The sequence below is a fragment of the Prinia subflava genome, chromosome 3 (assembly GCF_021018805.1).
Source record: "Prinia subflava isolate CZ2003 ecotype Zambia chromosome 3, Cam_Psub_1.2, whole genome shotgun sequence".
Taxonomy (NCBI): Eukaryota; Metazoa; Chordata; class Aves; order Passeriformes; family Cisticolidae; genus Prinia; species Prinia subflava.
The window spans coordinates 68,573,577-68,600,165 of record NC_086249.1 but is presented as its reverse complement, the minus strand read 5'-3'; the positions used below and the strand labels follow the sequence as shown (position 1 = coordinate 68,600,165).

The 26,589-nt window shown below is 37.7% G+C and overlaps 1 protein-coding gene across 1 annotated transcript in view; it reads right to left on the bottom strand.

The window, feature by feature from the left end:
• Nucleotides 1-26,589, bottom strand: part of PCCA (propionyl-CoA carboxylase subunit alpha) — a 275,454-nt gene that overhangs the window by 172,273 nt on the left and 76,592 nt on the right. The window contains exons 8-11 of the mRNA XM_063392367.1: nt 21,415-21,451; nt 15,532-15,610; nt 8,758-8,860; nt 2,222-2,316 (exon numbers count right to left, since the gene is read on the bottom strand). Coding sequence (XP_063248437.1) covers nt 2,222-2,316; nt 8,758-8,860; nt 15,532-15,610; nt 21,415-21,451 — 314 coding nt within the window. The remainder of the gene's footprint in view (nt 1-2,221; nt 2,317-8,757; nt 8,861-15,531; nt 15,611-21,414; nt 21,452-26,589) is intronic.

Here is a 26,589-nt window from a genome sequence, read left to right as displayed (position 1 = left end):
ATGATTGCATGTGTCGTATTGTCTGTGCTTCCCAAAAGAGGACAACTCACCATGTAAAAAGGGTATGAGTGAAGTTTTTGGTCTCCTATTTGCATCTGGGGGACTGACCACCATGAACACCAGAGATCCCTTGAATATTGTAACCTCATTAGTGTGTGAACTGAAGGGGTTTCTCTTGGCAAAAGACAGCATTTTTTGTTTGTTGTTTGTTTTTAACAAAAGACTAAACTTCCCTAGTAAAACTGGAGACAAAACCACAAAATGATCCATAAGGATAAGCTCAGCAGCTGCAGATTTAATTTTAAGAAAATCATAGATTACTTTCCAAGCCCTCAGTCTCTCAAATTAGATACTTAGGAAAATGCCATCATAATAGAGAAAATCAAAAAAGGCATGACAAGAGGCCAATGTCAAAAGCCCTAAATTGTCCAGAAGACAAAAAACCCCCAACATTTTAACCCATAACACCCCTATCTCCTAGGCTTCATGAAAGACATTAAAAAAGTTTGACCTATCTCAGACCTCTTAATAGCAGCTACCATTTAAAACAGGAGAAAAAAGGACAGTCTATTTCCTACATCCAGCCATACCAGAAGAGGTGTGCCCAGGACTCCTTAAGCAATCAGACTGAAAAATCATTCACAGGAAGGGTTAACTTGAGGCTTTAGTGTGTCTTTAGAACTTGAGGCTCTCTCTGGTGTCTCACAGAAGTTAGTGCCCTGCTTATCTGCAAGTCTTGTAACCCTTTGAAAATTAATGGATTCTGCAGCCAAGTACAAGTGGCTGTAAGGCAGGTAATGCTTCCAAAGCTGCCAGCAGAAGTCTGGCAGAGTCTAAAACATTCAACAACACAAAGGAAGTAAAGTTTTCACGCCAAATTTTGGAAGTTACTGACTTGCCCACAGTCTTGTAGAGTTACAGGAGGGGATGAGAAAACTTACTGGCAAGGAGAAAACTCCAACAGAGAAGCCCAAGAAAGTTAGAAGGCTGTTATTCCTGATGAAAGAAAACACTCTGATCACAGCTGGCTGGTAAGAGAAAGATGTATCGCATCTCTTGAACTGACCACAGGCATGGAGAAGGAGCAGGCAGGAGTAACAGGCATTGCCTTACATATACTCATGAGGCAGCAGATCCTCCTCTCTTAAAGTGCTTAGGTACACATACATGCACATGTGCATTATATCAGGACCTGAAGTATTCACTTTCCACAATAACACAGTAAGATCTTTAGGCATAAGCAGCACAGGGCTTCCAAGAAATCCACAAGCACTAGCAGGAAGCATTTATAAGTGGATTTGTATCTTTGGATTTAAACTTTGTTCATTTATTTAAAGTACAGGCCAAACAGTAGCAGTTCTGCAATTATGATTCAACATTAACTAATGAGGCACCTCAAAAGAAATGTAATTTGGGTGATGTGCTTTTCCTCACATCCCATATTGTTGCATCACACAGTTCTGTGCTATAAAAAAACACAGCAAACCCATCCCAGCTGGTGAATATAGTACACTGGTAATTCCCACAGGCAGTGATATACCTGTGTCTGTCTTTTTGAAATCAGAATTTCTTGCTGTTCTTTTTATACACGTCTTCGCTGATGACTACTATGCAACAGAAAACATAGCAAGGCCATATCTTGCACAGCAGCAAGGTAATTCAGCTTCACATTAAACCAGTAACATTAAAATAATTTTGCACTTTTGATCTAGACACCTAGATCTCCAGCTCACTACCATGAATGGCACTAAAAGTGCTGCAGAGTATTTTGTACTTGATATTCCAATTCAAATGGAAATATACAGTATTATGTGGCCTTTACACAATTACTCTGTCAAATACCTGTGTCTGTAGTAAAATTCATATTTATTTCATATTTATTTGATTTTTACATCCAGAAGTGAATATCAAAGAAAAATCTCATATATATAAACAAAGCCAAATCATATACAGTGGATTGGTAAGATCCAAACCCATTTTATACAAGATCATGAAAAAAAATTAACTGCACAACACCAGTTTTCTAACAGAAAGACACTGTAAAGCAAAATCAAAACACCCTGAAGAGCAACATCAGAATTGCAAATCACTGTAACAAACATTTCTTTGTGCTTTTTAATAGAATAAAACTTGATTGTGTTTGTACAATAAATGGAACCAGCAGGCTTCCAAAAGTGCTTTCAGTTACTATGAAGCTGCATCAAGAATCCAATATACACACCTTGGTGCTTCCTCCACAACTTTCTGGTTTCTCCTTTGAATGGAGCATTCTCTTTCATTCAACCACAAGGCATTGCCATGTTTATCTGCCAAAACCTGAAACAATAACACACTGCTATTAACAAACAGATGTAAGCATATGGTCTTTTGACATAATACTGTTATGCAGCATTTAGGGTTTGGGATTTTTTTCCAATCTAAAAATAAAGCTTGGGGGGAAAAGATTATGTAGAAAATTAATATGAAATACTAACTTGAACATTCCTTCAAGTTCTGAGTAGGACTATTCTAAAGCCTAAAGCTTTAGAGCTTTGTAGAGTCTCTACAAAGCAAAACATCTTCTCACTTCAAAATTTGATTTTTGAATATAAGGGATCTTCTTACAAAAGGCTGAAATAAGATTAAAACTACATTTTCAAGCATTTAAAATTGCACTGCATTACGAAATTACACAAAAGCAAAATATCGCATCAACAAAATAAATCTCAAAGGATGCCAAATTTTGCTCCTGAAATACATACAAAAGCTTCCAGAAAAAAATGTCTAGTGTATCTTTCTTAGTAGGCAAACCACAGTGCCCTGTCTTTAATGAAGAAAAAAAAAAATTCAGAAACTTTGTTGTCCTTCATTAAGGAGAGTAAAATTTCCACCTACCTCTGTACTTTCAAAGGAAATAAAAGCAGTAGTTTCAAGAAATCTTTTAAAAATCATTAACTACAGTTCTTGGCTGCAGCTTCAGTTCATGGAAGAGGTAACAAAATCAAGTATCTAGATCCAACTACATAAATTACATGCTAGAAAAAAGCCAACAAGTTGAGCATAGCAGAACTCTTTATTGATTCTTCAGCTTCAAACTAGAGGTGAAAGTAAGAAAAGGAACTCTGTCCCTTTATGAAACTGATGGTATGATGCAGCCATTTCAAATACCAAATACTAGATTTGAAGATTCGAGTAGACTTCTTCCCATCTTACGACGATAACTCTACACTTATTCTTAGAACAATTTCTTTTAACGCAGACCACACCTGCTCCCTTTTCTTCCTTATAAAAATTTTCTTCTAATCCATTTTTTTCCATTTATCTTCCTGCTCTGATCTGCGGGAACCCATGCCAATATTCATGCTTCATTCTTTAATAGCTCAGTTCTACACTGAAAACCGACACGATAAAACAAGGAGACAATCTTCCTCAAACTGTGTGAACTCAACCATATCTACTCACATTTGTGACAACGAATCTGTATTATTTATTATTCCTTTTAGCATCAAAGAGCAACTATGGCACTAGGCAAGATGAATTCCTGCATCTATGACACCAATGGTTGCTAAGGCGTGAAAAATCTGGGTAGATGTGACTGAAAACAAGGCAGTGAACTCATGAAGACAACTCATGTGCACTGTGCAGCATCAGATCCAGGGTATTCTGGTAAGATCAGCTATTTTCCCTCCTAAAAAATTCTGTTGTGCTTCCACAAATGTATGGAGCTTTCTAATGAAAAGGGGAGTCTAGCAGAGAGATGACTTTCGGATTTCTTAAACTACAGCATCTCCCAGAACTGTCTTGCCTGTCCAGGGGGATGTTTAGCAGCAGCAGTAACACCAGGATGCTCCAGAAAACTGCTAGATTCCCTAACAAGGGGAAGGGGGAAAAGGGGGAAAAGGGGGAAAAGGGGGAAAAGGGGGAAAAGGGGGAAAAGGGGGAAAAGGGGGAAAAGGGGGAAAAGGGGGGAAAAGGGGGAAAAGGGGGAAAAGGGGGAAAAGGGGGAAAAGGGGGAAAAGGGGGAAAAGGGGGAAAAGGGGGAAAAGGGGGAAAAGGGGGAAAAGGGGGAAAAGGGGGAAAAGGGGGAAAAGGGGGAAAAGGGGGAAAAGGGGGAAAAGGGGGAAAAGGGGGAAAAGGGGGAAAAGGGGGAAAAGGGGGAAAAGGGGGAAAAGGGGGAAAAGGGGGAAAAGGGGGAAAAGGGGGAAAAGGGGGAAAAGGGGGAAAAGGGGGAAAAGGGGGAAAAGGGGGAAAAGGGGGAAAAGGGGGAAAAGGGGGAAAAGGGGGAAAAGGGGGAAAAGGGGGAAAAGGGGGAAAAGGGGGAAAAGGGGGAAAAGGGGGAAAAGGGGGAAAAGGGGGAAAAGGGGGAAAAGGGGGAAAAGGGGGAAAAGGGGGAAAAGGGGGAAAAGGGGGAAAAGGGGGAAAAGGGGGAAAAGGGGGAAAAGGGGGAAAAGGGGGAAAAGGGGGAAAAGGGGGAAAAGGGGGAAAAGGGGGAAAAGGGGGAAAAGGGGGAAAAGGGGGAAAAGGGGGAAAAGGGGGAAAAGGGGGAAAAGGGGGAAAAGGGGGAAAAGGGGGAAAAGGGGGAAAAGGGGGAAAAGGGGGAAAAGGGGGAAAAGGGGGAAAAGGGGGAAAAGGGGGAAAAGGGGGAAAAGGGGGAAAAGGGGGAAAAGGGGGAAAAGGGGGAAAAGGGGGAAAAGGGGGAAAAGGGGGAAAAGGGGGAAAAGGGGGAAAAGGGGGAAAAGGGGGAAAAGGGGGAAAAGGGGGAAAAGGGGGAAAAGGGGGAAAAGGGGGAAAAGGGGGAAAAGGGGGAAAAGGGGGAAAAGGGGGAAAAGGGGGAAAAGGGGGAAAAGGGGGAAAAGGGGGAAAAGGGGGAAAAGGGGGAAAAGGGGGAAAAGGGGGAAAAGGGGGAAAAGGGGGAAAAGGGGGAAAAGGGGGAAAAGGGGGAAAAGGGGGAAAAGGGGGAAAAGGGGGAAAAGGGGGAAAAGGGGGAAAAGGGGGAAAAGGGGGAAAAGGGGGAAAAGGGGGAAAAGGGGGAAAAGGGGGAAAAGGGGGAAAAGGGGGAAAAGGGGGAAAAGGGGGAAAAGGGGGAAAAGGGGGAAAAGGGGGAAAAGGGGGAAAAGGGGGAAAAGGGGGAAAAGGGGGAAAAGGGGGAAAAGGGGGAAAAGGGGGAAAAGGGGGAAAAGGGGGAAAAGGGGGAAAAGGGGGAAAAGGGGGAAAAGGGGGAAAAGGGGGAAAAGGGGGAAAAGGGGGAAAAGGGGGAAAAGGGGGAAAAGGGGGAAAAGGGGGAAAAGGGGGAAAAGGGGGAAAAGGGGGAAAAGGGGGAAAAGGGGGAAAAGGGGGAAAAGGGGGAAAAGGGGGAAAAGGGGGAAAAGGGGGAAAAGGGGGAAAAGCAGGTACTTCCTACTAAGGGCTCAACCATCCAATCCAGATGAGTGGAGCTCTACTAACTCATGGGGCTCTACAAGAAATCATTTGGGAGATCTGAAGATTTTTGGACTCATTTTTTGTGGGGGTTATTTTAGTATTAAAGCAGTACCTCTAGAGCACAGCATGGTACTTGATGGAGAAATCACTGTCCTGTAAGTAGAATAATTGCTTGTGAGCACTTCTGCTTCACTGTTGAAAGCCTACAACTTTCCACAGAATTCTCTCGTCAAACAAACAAACAAACCCTTCGAACATTACAATTGGTCATTGTACTTCTCTCCTCTCTCTTCGAAAGAAGATATCCCTCTTCTAAAAAATACAGAGAGGGGGAGAGAGAGCGAGAGAGAGAGGAGATCAGCACAATACATTTTTTCAATCCAAGCAGTAGGGTTTTTTTTCAATTCAGGACATTTCTCATATCCTACTAAATTTCAGCAACCTGGATCTTGAAAGAAATGTTTTTTCATTATTAGTTAATGGAAAACAGAGACAGGCATGAGCATCTACTATGAGAAAGTAATTACGAATAGAATAAGCCAACAACATGCAACATTAGACTTTTATTTTTATTCTGTGTCCACTGTTTCCAGTAAAAGAAACTAACCATAAAACGATTGTATCTCAGAAGACATTTGCACCATTCTGAAATAATCATTGCTGAGATGATGTGAGATTCCAGTACACATCTCACTAAAAATGCCTGTCCCAGCTACAGCTTTTGTTTATCTAAACATTTGTAACAGAAAACACCCCATTTTGCAGGATTAGATGATTAGGACATTAGTACACGCTACGTACCTCTACGTGCCAAAATAATTAAATATTATGTAGTGGAATCCCTCCTACATGATTCAGCTAAATTCTGTTTCCGGTTGTAGGAAAGAGTCTGGCCAAGTAGCAGACATTCCATGTACTCTTACTCTTTAAACTTTTTATCAGATACTTCAGGAGAACAAGACTTCAAATCAGTTCAAGCATAAAGTGTATTTGGACTCTATTTTCCTGTTAATTGTTTTAGTCTTTTCTCATGTTTTACAAAGTGATTGTTTTATAGCTAGACACAGGAAACTTCTTATTTAATAATTTTAAGTACCAATGCTTTGGAGAAATATAAGAAAGCTAAAAAAAGTTCTATTTAAAAGTCACTGCTGAATTAATAAATATTTGGCATCTGGTCTCAAATTGTTTGTATATTCAGCAGTTTGAAAATGAACCAAGGTCAACGTCCTAAAGCTGATTAGAACATGAAGTTAAAATGATATGCTATGATATTGTTAAAAGGTACCATCAAAGTGCTCGTTTAAGGAAAACAACATTCACTGTATACCCATTATAAATAAAACTATACATTATTAATAGCAAAGCCATTTTGCTGACATTATTCAACATTTCCTAAATACAGTACTACTTAATTTTTTGGAGTAACCCTTTTTTAAACCCAAAGGAATCAAGACCATGTAAAATCTGCCCTGAACTCATGGAAGTATGGAGGAATCGATCCCATCTACCTTTGTCATTGAAGAATGGGTAGGAACCTGCTTAATCTCCCAGTACTGCACTCTATTGAAAGAAAGAGATCTTTAAGGTATACTGATCTGCACAGAGATAAAGGAAAAAAGACATACATAGCCAAAAATTATTAGCCATTGCAAGAGAATACAGAAAGATGCTCTAGCAATCTGACCACTTTTGAACCCTGAGATCAGTGCTGAAACTGAGTTCACTATATACCTTTCCATGGCTTTTCAATAGAGAATAAGGTGGGGTTTAAATTTCTACACTGTTTCTCCATTTTGCTGTTTCACTGTTTACAGACCATTTCTTCATTTCACTCCTCCTTCTTCCCTTCTACTCCTCTCTGCTGAGACCATACCAGGAGTATTACATCCAGCTCTGGAGTCTTCAGTACAGGAAAGACATGGACCTGTTGGAATAGGTCCAGAGTAGAGCCACAAAAATGATCAGAGGGACTAAACACCTCTCCTGTGAGGAAAGGCTGAGAGATCTGGGGTAGTTCAGCCTGGAAAAAAGACTCTGGGGAGACCTAATTGCAGCTTTTCAGTATTTAGAGGGGGGCTGACAAGAAAGATGAGAAACTTTTTAGCAGGGCCTATAGCAAGAGGGAAAGGGGGTAATGGCTTTAAACTACAAAATAATAGATTTAGACTAGCTATAAGGGAGAAATCTTTCATTGTAAGAGTGGTGAAACAACAAAACAAGTTGCCTAGAGAGGTGGTAGATGCCCCATCCCCAGAAACATTCAAGATCAGGTTGGACAGGGCTCTGAGCAGCCTGATCTAGTTGAAGATGTCCCTGCTCATTGCAGGGGGTTGGACTAGATGACCATTAAAGGTCCCTTCCAACTCAAACTATTCTAAGATTCTATGATATGCAAGTTAGCCCCATAGGAAGCATCAGGCTGTGGGCACACATCTGGCAGAGTGAAAAATGTTAAATATATCTCTCTTAGAAATCATTCCACACTATCAAGTTTCCTGCTGTTGTTTCACTCAGTTATTAAGCTACTTCACTATTTAAAAATAAAACAAACAACCATGTGCCACAACATGGAAAGGGTTTAGATTCTGCACAAAAAGAAGAGAAATTTCTGCATAAAAAAAAGGAAATTTCTGTTGAGGAAATGAATATACTCCATTATAGATTTCTTGTCAGGAAATACCTCAAGGCTATTGACAAACACAATTCAGCTACCTACATAAGATCAAACATCACAAATTTTGAAATCATAATTTTGTAAACAAGTGCCTAAAAGAAACAACTTTTGTTCTGCATCAGCAGATCTGACTTAACTCTAAATCCAAGAAATGACAGAAATGGAAATAATGCAGAAGTTGAAGAGGATACACCTGATTTTGAACCACACACTGCCCAAAATGGAACACAAATCCTCTTGAGTTCTCAAGCAGAATTAGATACTTCAGAACAGAATTCAAAAATACTGACAAAACCACCTAGACCTTGCAACAAATTGTCAAGCATGGCAGTTCCTCAACTCCTACATCCTCTTCTGCACTCAAGCACTCCAACAGGATCCAGAGTTCAAACCTCCAGCCTTCAGGACAGATCCCTATAACATTTTTTTTCTCCCCCAACAAACTGAGCACTGCTCACAGTCTTCCTGCCAAAGAAAGGCTAGAGAATAAAAACAGGAAGGCTGTATTGTACATGATAGCTATGTAGTTTGAGCAATGACCCAAGACACCGGAAAACACAAGACCCTAGGCCTTTTTTAGTGGAGTGTTTGAAACATTTTGAACTTTCATTTATTTATGAGTTCAAACCCCATTAAATAAATACACAGTGATTAACAGTAGCAATAATAATAGTACAAACCTGGATTTCTATGTGACGTGGGTTATCAATGAACTTTTCTATCAGTAAGCGATCATCACCAAAACTTGAAGCAGCTTCTTGAGATGAAAACCTAAAACCTTCCCTTAAATAATGAGAACAGAAAGAATAATCTGTATTTAAAAAGTCCTCAAGCATACAAGAAAGAACACTTGCTGATTTCATAAACAGTCAATCTTCACTGATCAACACACACATCCAAAAACCAAATTATAACATTTGCAGCTCATTCTGCAATGAGTATCCCTTTTTTCATGCTTTTCTTACAAAGACGAAAGAATCCCAACCAACCACAAACCAAATCATTCTCAAAGCACAAATAATGTCAGTGTGTTTAAAAACCCTGAATAACAATTACATATTCATTTTCTTTGTTGGCATTTTCATCTGTAAAAGTAATAAAATAATTTTAAGACCCAGTTATTACCAAGTACTTGCTATACAGAAACTCCCCATTACTGAAGAGCACACAACCCTCTTAATATTCAAGAACAGCAGAGGTTGGTTAATTCTGCATTAAAGAACTGCAAACGTGATATTACAGACATTGCACATTCCACCACTAAAGACAACCTAAAGATGCAATACTTGACCTCACAGAACACACCAGCTGTACTAGTAGTTTCTCTCTGCCTTAGAAGTGTCTCATATAGAGCATTCTGTATGCTTCCCTTTGTTAATTCTCTTACATATGTAGTCAAACAAAATACAGATTGCAAGATAGTTCATTTATTAACTTTTTTTCCTCTAAATAGCAGAAAGAATACTCCTTGGGTCAAGGACAAGCTCTGACAAACAACTTCATGAGCAGCCATTCTCAGAGTGAGACAGAACATAATCTAGGGACCCAAAGGCTTCACTGAAATTTTCTACAGGCTCTGTAAGTGGCATTTTAGTGCCATTCATGTTGATACACATGGAAAGCTTGGTCAAATTTCTGTGTGACTGACCACTGAAACAGCATCCCTGACACTTGTGCCCAGAATAAGAACTACAGCACAACTGAGTTGAAATTTTCATGCTTTCCACCTCTTCGATGTAAGTTAACGCAGACCACAAATTCACAAGACAGGTAAATCTAAAGTAGAGAAATGTGTAAATTTAAAAGTGTATCCTCACATTTTCTCAACAATGTTGTAATTTTGAGATATTACACCTAATGTACAAATTTCACAAATTCCAACTTAACTAATACATTTAATTAACTAGTAAAAATACAAAAGGGACATCAAAATTAGCAATTCTGTGCACTACCTGATCTGTCAAAAAAAAAAAAAAAGTGCTGTATCAAACAGCCATACACAGGGTTTCTTATTGAAACTGATTTACAGCTATTTTAACTCCTCTATCAAAGGCTTTGTTTTGTTTTGTAAACATTTTTGTGTCACATAGTTTTATGCACAATTACTCATAATTGACTTTTTCTTGCACTGAAGGAAGTGTGCTAATTAGAAATCTAAACTGCAATACTTGTTAAAAAAAGACAAGTGCCTAATCATCTCATCCATACATCTGTAAACCATTTTAAATTATATCTAATAGAAATTACAGTCTCAGATATTCTGACCTTGTTTTATCTTACAAAACTGTGCAGTTCCAATTGTCCAGTGATAAAAAATTACTTCCAAATTGATGTGAGAAAAATAGTTACTGGAAAGAATGAAGAAGCAGAGAAGGCTTTTTAGGGAGCTGTGTAATCTCGATGCAAGACCCAATCAGGCAAAGCTATAAGCAATCAATTTAAACTAAGACCTGATGCTGCTCACAGGATGAAGCTGGACAAGATGCTGTCTCTAGATCCTTGAAACACACACAGTTATAAAGAGGAAAAACAGGATCTCTCTCCCTACTGTACATTTACTCACTGAAGTTTGAGTTGTACAAAAGCATTACTGATGCTGCCACAAGCCTTCCTGTGGTTGTCTGAAGTGAAACAGCCGTGCCAATTTTCTGCCTCCAGCTCTGAGATCAGCAGTGCTGCTTTAATTAAAACAATTTTCTTTCGAGGCAGTCAGACACTAACAAAAGAGTCTACTCATTATGTAAAATTTCAGTTTTCAGAATCAGGAAATAGTAAAAGAACAGGTTTTTTTCTTGTCAAGGCCAGCATTAGAAGGGCCATCTAGTTAAAAAGTAGATGTTTGATAGCCATTAGCATTGTAGAAGCCCTCTAAAACCCTGATGAGTTAAGTAGCCAATAGATACTCAAATGTTGTTGATTTCACACACAGAACCAATATAGATTGCTTCAGCTTAACTCCAAATTTAAAAAAAAAAATCAACTAAAATTATCCAGTCACGGCATTTAACATATGTTTGCACATGTAGATGGTATGTGAATATGTGGGGTTTTTAAGAAATAGGGTTTTAGGAAACACTGTTCTTTACTCATCCAATAGATTCCTCCCCCTTAACTGAACAGGACATACCTGTGCAGGACAGACCAAAGATGTCAAGCCCATACAATCCTGGTTTTGCACAGGCCAAATGAAATGCTTTGGGAAGATAATAAACTCAATGCACAGGCTTGTAATAGGTAATGCTGTTGAGCTTTTAAAGCATTGTCCCCTTATACTGCACACTTCATATATCCTTTGCTTTAGGAGGTGGAAGATTCTGAATGATTTGCTACTTATTATTTCAGATTAACTTCTTCCAGTCTCGCTACTCATTCCAAGCACAAGACCACAGAAGAGAAATTATAAGGTGTTCTTGGAATCTGAGAACAGATGTTTGATTTCTCTTCACAGAACTGGCATAAGCACCAAGAAAGAATTTCAGAAACAGTCCTATTATTAAAGGTCAAAAGACAAAACCTTTTCATCTCTCTAAATATCTGTTGCTGAAAGCTGCCTTGGTAAAAACTTCCAAAACAAATACCCACTAAGCATGCAAGACTTCAATATCTAAGAAAAGTTACAGAAGGAGAGACAATAGGGGGGAATTACTAACACAAAGCTCCCTTTTTTTCAAAGGTAAATCTTAAAAAAATAATTTAGTACAAATTTCCAACTTGGAGGTTGTCATGTCTGCAGCTCAAGTTAGTAGCTAAAGAAACTAATTTCTATCTGTAAATCCACAGACTTTAAAACATGAGCCAATAGCTCCTGTATGATGACCTCCAATACTGAACCTACAATCCAGTGAGTGCCTTTACATGCAAAAATCTATCACAACCTCTGCCAGAAAATTTCAATCTGTTCTTTGGAAAAGATAGAGTCCTGAATTAAATTCCTTTTCAGAACTGCTAGGCCACCATTTGGAGCCATGAGGCTCCAAAGATTTGGTTAGCTAGTTAAAGGTACAGTTGTTATGAGCACACTGGAAGGAAGAAGCGTTCCATTTCTCCACAAAGAGGGAACGATACAGATGCGGTGTAGTCAGATACGTGCCCTAGTCATGTTTTGCTGTACTGCACCATGAACTTCACATTCCCTCTACCTAGAAAGCACTTTCAGATCAAGTTTGCTGGGATGCAAGCACAGAGGCTGTTCACATACAAGACCAGAGTTGGGATGATCAGTGACTAAGTTAAAAATACTTTTAGATACAGACCACAGCAGAACTTTCTCAGGCTGTAAAAAATCTACCATCCGGAACTTAAGGCAAACTGCTTTTCAGAAATCTGCCCTTCACTTTCAATATAATTGCATTTATAAGGTGAAGTAAGGGCATTTATTAGGTGAAGAAAAGGCATGCTAAATTATACTTCTCCAAACCAAGAAAACTGGCTAGGGATTACATTAGAGTGAACATAGGGCTACTTTAATTTCAGATGAGGGTCAGTGGCTTGAACTGTACACAAAATTCCACTCTAGAACTTGACTAAAATTTGGAAAATAGCAACAGAAGTGAGAATTGGGAGGGACCCAGATCTTAAACACAACAGCAGCCCTACCCAGAGATGGGGCTAACACTGCAGCTCTCCACAGTAAAGGGCACGTGAACAGCTATTCCAAAAAACAAATTGTAACATTGACAAAACTCTACCAGTTATTTCTTTTAGAAATACTATCTGAAAATTAACAGAAATCTTAGCTATATGTGGAATAACATAGTAATTACAGAGGATCTAAAACAACTGTCATCACTTGGCATATTTAAGGGAAGTGAAAGATGAAGCAGCAAGTTTACCACAGTGAATAATTCTAGAAGAATAGCAATTAAGTTCCTCAGATTGGTCTTTTTCACTTCTGGTGGCTATATCCACATCATGTCACACATACATTTAAGCCTCCGTATTGTACGCATAGCCAGTTGAAACAAGAAAGGTTTTCAACTAGCCTGAAACTCCAAAAGTATGTTTCAAACAAGGAGAAGATTCTTCACCCAGAGAGTGGTTGGGCACTGGAACAGCCACCCCAGGGCAGTGGTCACAGCACCAAGCCTCAAAGAGTTCAAGAAGCGTTCGAATAATGCTCTCAGTTGCATGCTGTGACTCTTGGCGACGGTCCTATGCAAGGCTAGAGGTTAGACTCCACGATCCTTGTGGATCCCTTCCGAAACAGGAATGATTCTATATAAAGACTTTTGTTTTCAAGTAGTATTTTCAAATAATCTCATGAGACAAAACCCAAAACAAGTTTACAGATCAAATATTACCAACCATTTTCACACTCACCTTGCATTTATGAATCCTAAAATGCAAAAGGCCATTCAGATATTGGTTTTTCCAGAGTCTGCCCATTGCAGATAAATTATTTATTTTTAGTATCACCTAGACCTGAATGCAGCAGGTCTATGTAATACTAAATACTACTATACAGTAGTTTTATGCAGCATTAAAACTATCAGATATATCATTTTGTCAGTAATAACTGAGTTACCTTCAAAACACTCAAGTCAGATGTTTTCTAGACACATAAAAAGCAACAATTTTAGATCCATAACACAACTAATGGACATGTACAACAAATCTTTTACAATCTCATAGGTATTCTTAAATACAGACTGGAAGAGAAACCCAAATGCTCTATTTCACTTGCAAAGTAAATCTGTTCGTCTTCAAGTTCTGTTAAAACTCACTTTCCTCTTCCTGCAACAAGTATTTTGTCAATTTAATTTCACTTATTCAAAAATGTTAAAGTAAGCATTTTTCCTTGATTTAGGTTCAATACATAGTACAGATCTTTGAATGTCTGGGTGTTCTTCTGAGCACCTCTTAGATTTAACACTACCCTATAAAGATAAGGCTTGCATAAGTAACGAGGATGATAATTATAACGACTCCACTCCAAATAATGTGGGGCTGAAAGATACTTCAGAGTTGAATTGGACTTAATGATCCTAGTGGGTCCCATCCAATTCCAGATATTCTATCATTCAAAGGCTTTCCATAAGCAAGGCAAGTAGTTCAAATTATCATTAATAGGACTGAGTCAAAGTAATATCACTAAATTAATTTAGTGATATGCAAATGTATGTAAAAGAATCTATCTAGATAGCTTCTACTGGTACCAATCAGCTTTACCAGGTGACTGTCTAAACTATAACCACAGCCTTTCTCCAAAATAAGTTTGGAATCATGATTTTAGATCCACTTCTGCTTTAAAACAGTTACTTTAATCAAGCTCCTTCACTCCTTTCTGAACTGAACAAGAAATGAATGCCATCCCTTCAAGTCCAACAGATGGAACTGCTGCCCGAACAAGATCAAGGCAGTAATTTTGGATTCTAAAGCAGTAGCAACAAAGTATCCTTTTAAGAAAGCAGGTTATTCTAGATCTTCATTCTAATGCACGAAACACTGTTCTCCTGTTTAGATTTGAATATAAATTGACTAGACAGAGCAAGGTACAAATAAACCCACCATGTTTTCTTTAAATCTAAAATTTAACTGCTAGACATTCATTGTTCTTTCATCCTATTTTTAGGTTTTGACAAACAAAAATTTAATAGGGGACAGGGAAGTCTTGCAGGTGTCTAAATTAAACTAATGCAAATTTCAGTTGTACATTGAGTTGACTCCAGTACATGTGCTGCTTACTCTGTGCAGAAAGGAAAACATTCAGGTTACTATGGATCAAATAGGCTTTTCACTACAAGTTTTGAAAAATCAGAAAATACACTTTTCTCTAAGATCAGCAGCACACAGAGTTGAATTCAGGCTCTTTGTTGCCAGAACATCAGCAGAGAGTGGATTGCAAAATTCCAAGCCAACAACAAAGCATCTTCAAATGTTCAGGATTCAGACAACCAATAAGAGACATGAAAATATCTGTGTGTTGAAACGTGTATTGTTTCAAAACAGACAAAAGTACAATAGTTTGGTGATACAAATGCTTTAAACACAGAAGTATGCAATTTATTAGAGTACATTCTGGTAACACCGTATGTATTTCCACACATGAATTATCAGTCACATCAACTTTAACAGAACTAATGGTATATATTAATGTTTGTGAATCAGGGCCAATAAACATCCTATCTAACACAGAATTAATAAATCAGCATTCTGAAAGGCATACAGCGAAACATTATTTACAGTCTAACACTGGACTAACAGCAGTTGTAAATACTGGGTTTTTACTCAAATTAATGGACAATGTTTTGTGAAGTTTTTGCAATAATTAATTAGAAATAGGTACATGCAAACTTCCAAAGTGTATTTCTCACTATGCCAAAGAGAGAAAGCCAAATAATATCCAATTTCTCTGTCTAACATTTCATATCTGCTCAACTGTCAGCTCACAACGGCTTAATGGAACTTCAGTAACTGCAGCATTCATCAAGGCAAGCTTTTGGACAGCATCTCACCTGGTCTCTTCATCATCCCAAGCGATTCTCATGCCTTTCCCACCACCACCTGCTGAGGCCTTGATCATGACAGGGTAGCCTAACAGCGGGGAACAATTAGACAGAAGTTCAAACTTTGTTCAGTTGGTCAGAGGAACATGACAACTGACCACATGTCCAATAAAGCCAGTAGACAATAACTTTGTTTATTAAAACACTTTGTTTGCAGAGAGAACAGAGGAGAAATACTTATTTTCAAAACTTAGCTGTCAGTGCAGTAATTTCTACAGCCAAGAAAGGCTGTCTTCTCCAACTCATTTAAACCAAAAAACCACTGAATGAACTATTCCCAAATAATGAAGTGATTTATGAATAAAGCATTTGATATTTGTTTAGCAACAATTTCTTTTTCCTTTGTAAATTTTTGCCTTTTATCTCTGTAGCTTTTTCCTTATTAAAATAATATTTTTAATTAATAGCAAAAATGAGTAGGTTTTCATAAATTAAGTCTAAAGATTGAGTAAACAAATACATATCTTAACACTTCTAGAGCAGTACATTCTAAATAACAGAGCAGCTCAAGAGCTGTGCTGCTTAGATATTATGTAATAGCATCAGAAAACAGATTACTTTTATTGACAAAAAAAATATTCTCCCCAAACTGCCATGTAGTAAGAAAAAACAAGGAGTATAAATCTGTCAGCATTGTACATAACTGGCAATATCTTACTCGTAGAACAAGAAACTGTAATACAGATATGAGGCAGGACCTTCCTTTTCTGAAAGTTCAAAAATTACACAGTTTAAATGCAGATTTAGTAATGATTGTTTCCCTTTTAATATAAATCACTTAATTCAAAGCAACTTCCTGAAATAATTTTGTCATACCAGAGAACTTCATCTTTCTCTAAATGAACATGCAGAAAATTAAAAATTGAGAATCTGATTAAAATGCTTTTGACATTTCTAGGATAGCAGAAAATTCTTCATGCCTTTGGTCTCCAGTATGTTTCATGAAAATCACAACATTAGGCAAAATGAGCCCAGCTGATATCGGCTGCCAAGAAGAGTCTACAGGTCCTTGAGAAATGAAGATATATTCTATAAAAAGCTTTGATCAGAGGACATAAAGAGAAATTTGAAAATAGCTCCTAGAAGTGGTCCGGTCAACCGTCATACATGTTACCGATATTTACAGTTTCTTTCTGGAATGTAGATCTACTCTTGCTCTGTCAAGTGACAGCAATACAATATTCCCACCTCCTCCTCACAGTGATCTAACTGAAAGGAGGTTCAGAAGAAGATAATTTAAATCAGCAATATCTGGTAAACATTTGTTTTCTTACAAAGTCTGAAACAGATACTCAAAAAAAGGCACTAGACAAGCGTAAGAAACAGTACTTTTGATTGGAAGGCAGGAAAGCAGCAACAGTGCAAGATAACAATAAATTAACAAAGAAACAGAAAAAAAAAAATCAATAAAATACTTTCCAACTTAACACATTAGACTGTGAAACCCCAGGCTGTAAAGCATTCACATGGCTGAAAGCTGTAGAGAGGTAATAGTTAAATATACGAAGAGCACAAGCCAAGCTCCTATAGGCATGGATTACCACAAGGCTATAAATGCCTCCATGCCTTGGAGTCTAAAGTAGTCTCTTGTTACAAGATAGAAGGTTAAGACCAAACAGAGACATACAAACAACCTTTCTAGAGTCTCTCGTAGATTTTATTAAATATCTGATAGTGCCCATGGAAGGGTACAGGATAAACCACAGAGTAACAATGAGCTTGATCCAGGCCTCTACAATCCCAGAGATTAAAGGGTAAAGGCAAAATAACTCTAGATTGCATGTAGCAACAGTGAAGTTCACCCAATTTTCATGAAATGCAGTATTTGCAATACCTATAGAAGAGATTTTATTGATGCTGTAGCTGCATCTCCACATCCCTGGCAGCTGCCAGGCTTCTACACAAGTCACTGGTTATCTTGAAATAAAGCTAAATGCACATTTCGTATAATTTCCATGCAAGAAATAGGATTTTACTGGATAACACTAGTGAATCTCTGACAATACTATCACCATCTGGAGACTCTGTCCAAACCAAAAAGCTGCAAGAGTAAAATTTTGAAACAAGCATTGTTTTAAGCCTTATTATGGCAAATGCACTAAGGCAATTTCCATCACTTAATCTATTTTTTTTAGTGTTACATGTACTTGAAAAAGTCATCATTAATTATGCTACCAATTTCAGTCTAACAATATCAGTCTCCTGAATGGTTTGCTGATTTTAATTCTGTAAGCAGAATCTAGCCCTAATTTACTGTTCTTTAGTCTCCAAAGCAAAACAGGCATGCTGAAAATGAGCCTTGGTAAGTCTTTGTATGTAATTCATATATCACAACTTACATGGTTAAATTATCAGAGAGTATACATAGGTTACAAGTATCATTCGCCAAGTCTAGCACTACTTTGCTTCCACGCCCTCACACCTTTTATATATAGTGATTAATATGTCAGCCATGCTTGTAGGCAAGGCAGTTAAAGACTCTCAAGAGCCACTATATACATGAAAATAAAATAAGTTTTAAAAAAATGAAGTAACACCTGTTTTGAAAAAATAGATATAGTTGTTCTGGTTGAGAAGGAAAAATTGCAACAGACCTCTACACCTATGCTTGTAACTTAGCCAGTCCCCTAAAAATAAGGGTACTGGAGCTTTTGCTCAAATATGAGGTTACATACTCCTTGCTCTTGGGGGCACTGAACAAAGCTTTAGAGCAGCTCTTTAGCCAATACCAAAGACTGAAAGGAAGGCCTTGTAAAATTTAAGTTTTGCATATATATTGGGTATAGGATACTGGGATCAGAATGTATCACTCAACACTCTCCACTTTTGTACTATTCAGCAGCAATCAAAATTGCTAAAGTATGTTCACATGGATTGGTTGGATTAGTTGTGGGAAGGGAAAGGCATGCAAACAACTCCTAACACCATTTTTAAGTACCCACAACAACAGCAATGAAAATACTCACAAAGCAGACACATTTTTGTGTAGGTGTTACATTTTCAATCCTTCCCTCAAATTAGATGCCAATTTATGTGAAATTAAAATTCCACCTGAGAGTAAGACCTACTCTTGTTTTATAGTTTTCCATTCTTATGTTGGCTCTTAAGTATGGGTCTAAAGATCTCAGGAGGCAAGAAAGCAAAAAGCAGTCAGATTTGAAGATCACTGAACCTGCTTTTGCTGCTAAGTAGGTACTCATAAGTTAGAACTGCTTTGTTTCCAGGACAGTTACTGTCCTGAGAATCTGAATGATAAAAGGAGTAAACAAACTTTTGATGTCTTGCAGCTGTTAGCTCCCACCCTTTGCCACCATGGTTTTTGGATGTCACTTACCCATTTTTATAAAGCGCAGGTAGTAGACCACAGACCAGTTTGAGCAATATTGCATGTGGCAATAAAAGATTCTTTTCAATATCCATTATTAAATGCTAGCACTAACTAAACCCATGTCAAATGAAACATGACAAAAAAAACCCATCTTGTTCTTCTCTTCAGTTTTGCACAGACTTCCATTTAGTTTTATTTATCTGCCTGCAGTCCATAGCTGTTCAATTCTTTCAATTAGAGTCAAATTTTCTGGAGTTTCATCGATGCTTCAGAATTAAGAATCCAACAGTTCTTAATGTACAGTTCTACAAACAGACCTAAAAGCAGCATGGGAAAAGGGCCAATGTAATTAAGCACTACAGAAAGGATCAGAAGAGCACAACAGCCCACACCAACAAATAGAGAAGAGAGACAGTAGAAAGGAGCCAATACAGCAATTTGTGCCTGAATTTCTTCCAATTTCTGATTTAGTCTAGTTTCCCCATCACAATCTCTCTATACAACGCAAGAAAACATCTCAAATCAGGGGCAAAAAGAAGGTTTCACTCCCACACTTAGCAAATGTGTATCCATAGATAATAGTCACTGAAACAGGTAAAGGCTGTGTTCTCAACCCTGAGGTACCACGCTCCACTACTACTGGATATTTGGCCAAAAAACGGACAGGAGAACCAGAAAAAAACCACAGGCAGCAAGAGAGCAACACAGAGTTTTACTGTTTTAGGCGCTGACCAATGGCTATTTTTTTAAAAATTATTTAAGCTTTCTTAGATGACTGAAACTCTGGATTAGTGAAATTAGAAACAATCTGAAGGTATTCCACTGCATATCAAGCGCTCTATACACAAGGACAAATACATTGTATTATATACACAAGAGACTATAATTTCATTCTATCTCAGATCCTTTGAAATTAAAATCACTACATTTTATTCTGGTCAGTGGTTGCAATTAGACAGAAGCTTAACCAAATTGATCAACTTGTCAAAACATGGGTGGGGAAAAAGCTAGAAGGGACATTTTTCTTTTAATACATGGCATCATAGTACAAACCCTTCGTGTATCAAAACAGTTTAAGAATTTTCCATCTAAATAAAGCACCACCCAGCTGTCTGTAATTGACTTTATTATCACAGATTTCAGACTGCCTTGATATAATGACCTCCAAAGTGCTACTGATATGAAAGACAGGAACCATTCAACAGAACACCAGAAGAACTCAGAAAAAAAATTAAGAGAATGTATTTTAAAGGGTGCCTAGAAAGCCACTGCATGCCTTCTGACTTACATTCATCAAAACTGCTTAAAAAAATACTTGCAGGAAATCTTTAAAACACAAGAGCAAGAAAGATTATTGAAGTGAAAGTGAACTGAAATAAAATCACATTATTATGTCTTTATGCAGGACTAAACCCAACTTTATTTACCATTCTTTTCTAAATGTTCCCATTTGGTTAATAACTTCTTTCTTTTGGTAATGCTCCCATGACAGTGATCAGTTATCACTGGATTCCACAACCAGGACACAAGCCTGACTCACAGAAATGCTGACTTCAATTATATCAGTCTAAAAGTCAGACAAACCTAGGAGGGTTTTCAGGGCAGTTAACCACTGCAGGGTAAAAGCCCCAACTTAAACTGAAAGCAGAAAGATCTTACGCTGCTTAGAAGTTATCTGTAGAAGTGCACTCCCACTTTCTATCTGGCACGTAAGAACACAGAAATAGCTCTTGACACAGGTGAAAAGCTGTTTATCTACCTGTGATAAACCTAAATAGCGTCTCATGGTTGCAGTCTCAAAGGGAAAATTAAAGAAAAATCTTAAGGAAAACCAGATATCTTACTAAATTAGATTCTTCTTCTAGAAAGCATTTAAAACGTGTAATTTCAAGCATATGGTTTAGTATTTTCACTACTATCACGCTTTAGTAAATAAAAGCCAAAACTCATTAAACACATATTACACTTAACCTTCATCAAAATAAGTCCCAGACTCATTTGCTGGTTGCTCTTTTCACCATTCTGTAAGATATTCAGAAGCTGAATAATGACTTTATTCCAGTAAGCACAGAAGGCGGGTGCTCTGGATCATATTCAAGCTAGCTGCAGTCCACACAGTGATGAAGAATGAAGATCATAACATCACTGGTATCAGTCTCCATATAAAGAGATGGGTACCATGCCTAACCTCTGACTATCTTGTCCAATTGCAGATCTACTTTTAGATAACTCCTTCAGTGAGGTACTCATTACTGCATATTTTATTCATTCCACAAATCATGGCTGCACTTGTTCTGTAAAGTCCAGTCTGAAAAGCTCAAATGTGATGATTTAAGAGACAGGGGGTTAATGCCTAGATTCCTCCAGCCCTATGGGCAACAGGGAACTTAAAAACTATTAAAACATTATTTGTTCTATAGGGATTACTTATTACACATTCAATTTAGTCAACCATGTCTACTGAGAGGCACACAAATCCCACCATAGCTAATTTAAGAACTTACCAATTTCCCTTGCAATTCTGACAGCTTCATCTGCATCCTGTAAAAGCAGGAAATGAGACCCAACGTTAATCCCATCAGCCATTGCACTGTGTCCTGAGGGCAGTCATATATTGCACTACTGTCTCCTCCGATTCATTTAATGTTTGATTTTACAACCTTCTGACCCTTTTCAGCCAGAGGAATGTAAAATTAATACCATAAGTGGAATGTAAATTCTACCTCATCATTAGTGCACTGAGAAACTCAAAGCAACGAGGAATCAGCTGACAGGAAACACAACCAGGATCGCAAAATTATTTTCTGCAGTTGTAGGAATTTAATGCTAGAATTTAGAAGCTTACAATCAATAATGGACCATAAATCAGATCGTTAAAGTTTGTCCACTACCAGCTTGTTTCTGTCCTCACAGGTATTCCTTGTGTTTTCCTGGTTGCTGTCAGTAGGGGGAGTTGATTCTCTATTGTTTGAGAGTAATTCAAGTTCAGGGAAAAAAAAAAAATAAAACCCTTGGAGAACTTCTTCAAAGACAAATGGGTTTTGTTTACTCAAGAAAGAACACAAGCACTTCAGTTGTGAAAGTTCTGCATTCTGAATACAAAATAAACCTTAAATGCATCATTTTAAACTGTATCTGAAAGGAGAAGATTCCCATAATTGTTTGCATTTAAGAGTTGCATAAGCCAACTTTACAGATCCTTTTGTTGATGCCACCCTATTACTTCAGCTGTATCATACTCCTGCAGTCTGGTACAAAAAACACTCCTGGGAAACTCGCAGAATAAAAACCAGAATACTTGAATTACTTACATTTCAATAACCAAATCACTTCATCTGCAGTAGTTAGTTAATTCTGATTATTTCCACTGATAACAGTATGTTTCCATTACACAAAATTAGAAAGAAAAAGGGGTTAAATTCCAGTGGTATGGGTTAAGCTTGAAAATTCCATCCAAATTTGCTAATATTTATACTATCCCATGACATACATTAAAAAATTTGTATAGAAGGCAGTAATGTCTGGAAACCACCAGCTGCTAAGTGTGTCTGAAGCTATGGGGGCTGACTTATGAACATTAAACTGAAACCTGATATTTTTAAAGCTTTCAAGGCAATCCATTTTAAAAGCACCCAGGTCAGAACTTTAAAAAAATACATAAGAAATGTTCATACCTGGTTCATTTATGTCCGATAATAAAACAAAATCCTCTTTAAAAGTCTTCAGGACCTAGTAACAGCCCCATGAAGAATAAGGGGGCTGGCAGGGGAAGTTGTCAAAAAATTTAATTTCCTTTCATTAGCTAGTCTGCTCCACAAATCGGTGCTTGTTAAGTTCAAAGCAGTCCTGAAAGCAACATCAGTTTTAAGTCTTTTTACTCCAGTCACATCTGTTAATGAGATTTTTCCAAATAACAATTGGTTTTAACTCAAGAGATAAATCTAGAAAAAAAAAAAAACTGGCCCTCCCCCACCCACCCCCCAAAAAAAAAAACCTCAAGAGTTTACTGTTTTATTACACCTTGCTGCTTTCTATGACCCTACACCCTCCAAATTTTAGCTTAAAGGGATAAAATGCATGAAAAGGGTCATTTAAGAATGTTAGTGGTTTCCACACATTGAGTTTGAAGGTTCTTTGTTCCTGCCTGTGACAGTTATGCGAGAATACTTCCCCTTAATAGCCTCTCTGTCAGGAAGTGTTAAACCTGCCAAATGCAGACAATTAGAGCCTCTTGAACAAAATGCAGGAAGAGTGATGACTGATAAAGAGCCACGATTATAGTTGAGAAGGAAACTTTTACATTTCTTTTCTCTTGCAAATTCCCCCATATATTTGCAAAATAGAATTAAGGGGGGGAAGCAAACAGGGTAATCTTTTTTCACTTAGTTACCTGCAAACAAGTGGCTAACTGATACACTAGTCCACAGGAAGACAAGCTGCAAATCATTACAGGGGAACTTTTCACTGCCACTGTATTTTTACACATGCATACAACAAGTCAAAGTAACAAGCAGATTGGTATCAGCAGCACTAATTGTCCTAGTTCTGGCTTGAAAAGACTTTACTCATCTGCCCAGCACAGTTATTAATTTACACTGTTTCAACATCTGTTTCTTCTACAGTTCTAACATATTAGAACCCAAACTCTAAGATACGAGGAAAAAAAATTCCTGCACACTCAAATTTTCGCTTTCAAAGAGCATTTCTGAGCCAAACAACAAAAATATGCTGTGATTTAAAGAGGAAAACGAATAATAAAAAAAATTGACATATTGCAATCCCTGGTAAGTCTTTTGATCTTTTTCCATAAGAAGGTATGTTGAATGTATGTTTAAAATATCATGAATTTCACTTCTGATTACATAAATACAGAAGCAGTTTGAGTAATCAGAAAAAATTAGGACAGTTATTTTAACTTTTTGGTACATAGAACTTATGACAGATACACAATATTAGCACAAGAGGCGCAAAAAACCGAATGCTATGATACTGCCAAACACACACGTCCATATGTGCAAAATATATAAAACCGCACCGGTACTGAAAACATTTTAAATTGTTTTTTTAAAAGCGAAAGTCCTCAATGATTTACTGCTGTTTCCTCCAAAAGCACATTACCTACACTACCATTTTCCCAAAATAAACTGGAGACCATAAAGAAATATACAATTTTAGCACCACCTTTTATTGTACAAATAAAAATGGTTCAAATAATGGTAGAGGGTATAAAAATTCTAAGAGTTATAAAATTATGGCATAGCGTTTTCACAAATAGGTGATTCTATTAAGTTAAAGAGACATAAAATACTCCTTTAGCATAAGAATTCCTAACCTCCTACTTTCATGTGCATGCCTCTCTACCAGGTACCAGCAGGTGGAGACAGAAAAAGAAAACTGTCTTGATGTAGGGGACTGGCAAGATAAAGCTGATTAAGTGACTCCTAGAACTGTGAAACGTTGCATTATGAAGGACTGCATAATGGTTTTCATGGCTGAGGGTGTTAGAGAAACTCCGGTTCAGTCTCCAGAACCAGCCTCTTCACTTCTCCAACTAAACAGTGATCACTCGATCCTAATGTCAATATCCCAATGCAAAAATTCAGCTGAAACAGGTACCCAAACTTTTCTACAGTAAATTCAGAGCCTTGCTGAAGACCTCTAATGTGCTTACTGACATCAGTGAAACTAAGTAGACACAGACATTCTCCTGTGTCTACATCCAGCTGTGTTCTACAAGCCATAAAATCAAACTGGCTGTATATGGTGAAACAACACAAAAATCATTCTTCCCTTGCCATTCCTTTGCCAGTTTTTCACCACAGCATGTTCTTATGCTCATTACTCAGCCTCCACTTTCTAGTCTTTTATGCCCCTTTAGTTGTTTACAGTCAATACATCATCTCAACCCTAACTTAAGCATAGCCATTGCTCACATTGATTAATGCTAATTCTTTTGATTAAAAGTATTTACCACTACCTCTCCCAACTGGGTTTTAAAAAACTAATTGTAGTTACACATCTTGAAATTAATTACCTTTGAATGTTTTTGTTGGCTCTATATTTGACAGCACAAGACTCTGGTACCTTACATGTTCAGACTGGATAACCCTTGCCCTAGCCAACTGAGAAACTGAACCAGGGATGAGAAGAAAATTATTCTTTGTCAAACTGCCCTCTTCATTCCACATCTTTCCACTCTCAGTTTCATATTTGCTAGAGCATTTGCCAGTACAAGAACAGTTAGTTGTGTCTGTTACACCAAGCATTCCCCTCTTCAATCCTTCCAGCTTTAAGTATCCTGTTGAAGGCCTTCCTTCCTTTAAATTTCTAATTTAATTTCTAGTCACTGGGAATTCTTCTGCATGCAACTTCTCCGGGATGTTATTGCAAAATCTTAGCAACTACAGTGTCTCCTATGTGTAAGCGCTAAGCAATATAAGAAAGGAAAAATAGCCTTTATTCATGAAGGACCTAAGTATCTGCAGAACTATTTAACAAGGATAAAGACAACTCTTCTAGTAAACAAAGATTTTCAGTGCAGTCCTGGGTTGAATAATTAAGCACTAGAAGTTGTTACTCTGTGTTTGCTTTAACTATTCATCCACACAGAATACATGCAACGGATCTGTCTTAATTTCTAGCATTGTCAGAGGCATGAATGCAGTTTTCCTCCAGCTTTACTAAACTCCACTTTAAAGCTGAAGCCACCTCTAACCACCTTAAGCATCAAGCAGACACTAACTCCTTCCTAAGACCTCTAAATTTTTATTTCTCAGGAAAAAGAGCTCTCAAAGATCTTGCAAGTTTCATAACTAAAATAGGTCTCCTACAGAATGGCAGAAATCCTAAACAGTCTCCAGTTCCTTGTGTGTTGCTCTGATTAGAGATGGTATCATATAGCTTTGTCCTTCCTATTTTAGTCTGAATTGGCAAAATAGTATATCCAGTTCTAACCAAAGATCAGGCATCCTGTATGATCTAATTATTTGGGTGTTCATTTGAGCAAAAGACATTGTCACAGGAAGGAAATCAGAACAAACACAGGCACATATTTAGATCCACAGCAAGTATGGCACACCAATTATCAGAAGCTTAATTTCCTATAATTGGTAATCAAAGCACTGGTTAACCTAAAATTTGCAACTGCACTTTTTGATGGAGACTACAATGCTGGCAATGTCTGTGGACTTTCTTTTTTCTTATCTGGTGGGCACACTGCACGTTTGAGTTTGGGTGTGGGGGTTTTTTTGTTTGTTTGGGGTTTTTTTTATATATATATATACTCTCATTAACACTCTTCAGATAATCAGAACTCATGCAGGGCTGAGGTATGTGAAACTGGTATGACATGGACACTTCAAGATTAAGCAACTACCACATAGCTCCTTTCAACAGCAGAGGACTGGAGTTGTCAACTCAGTCCTACATTCCAGTTCATTTGGTTTAAGGGTATTGTTGCATATAGCCCATTACCAACCACATCACTTTAGTTTCCTTTTTGTGTCAGGAACTTCAGATAATTGTCAAAAACAGTGCAATTGAAGGTCTACAAAACAAGTGCATACAAGAAAGCAGTTCAGCTGCACTGGGTATAGGTCTATCTCTTCATTAACCGTTATCCTACTTTGTCAGGTTTGGGGTTCTTTGTTAGCAGAATAACAGACCCTTACATAAGTTTT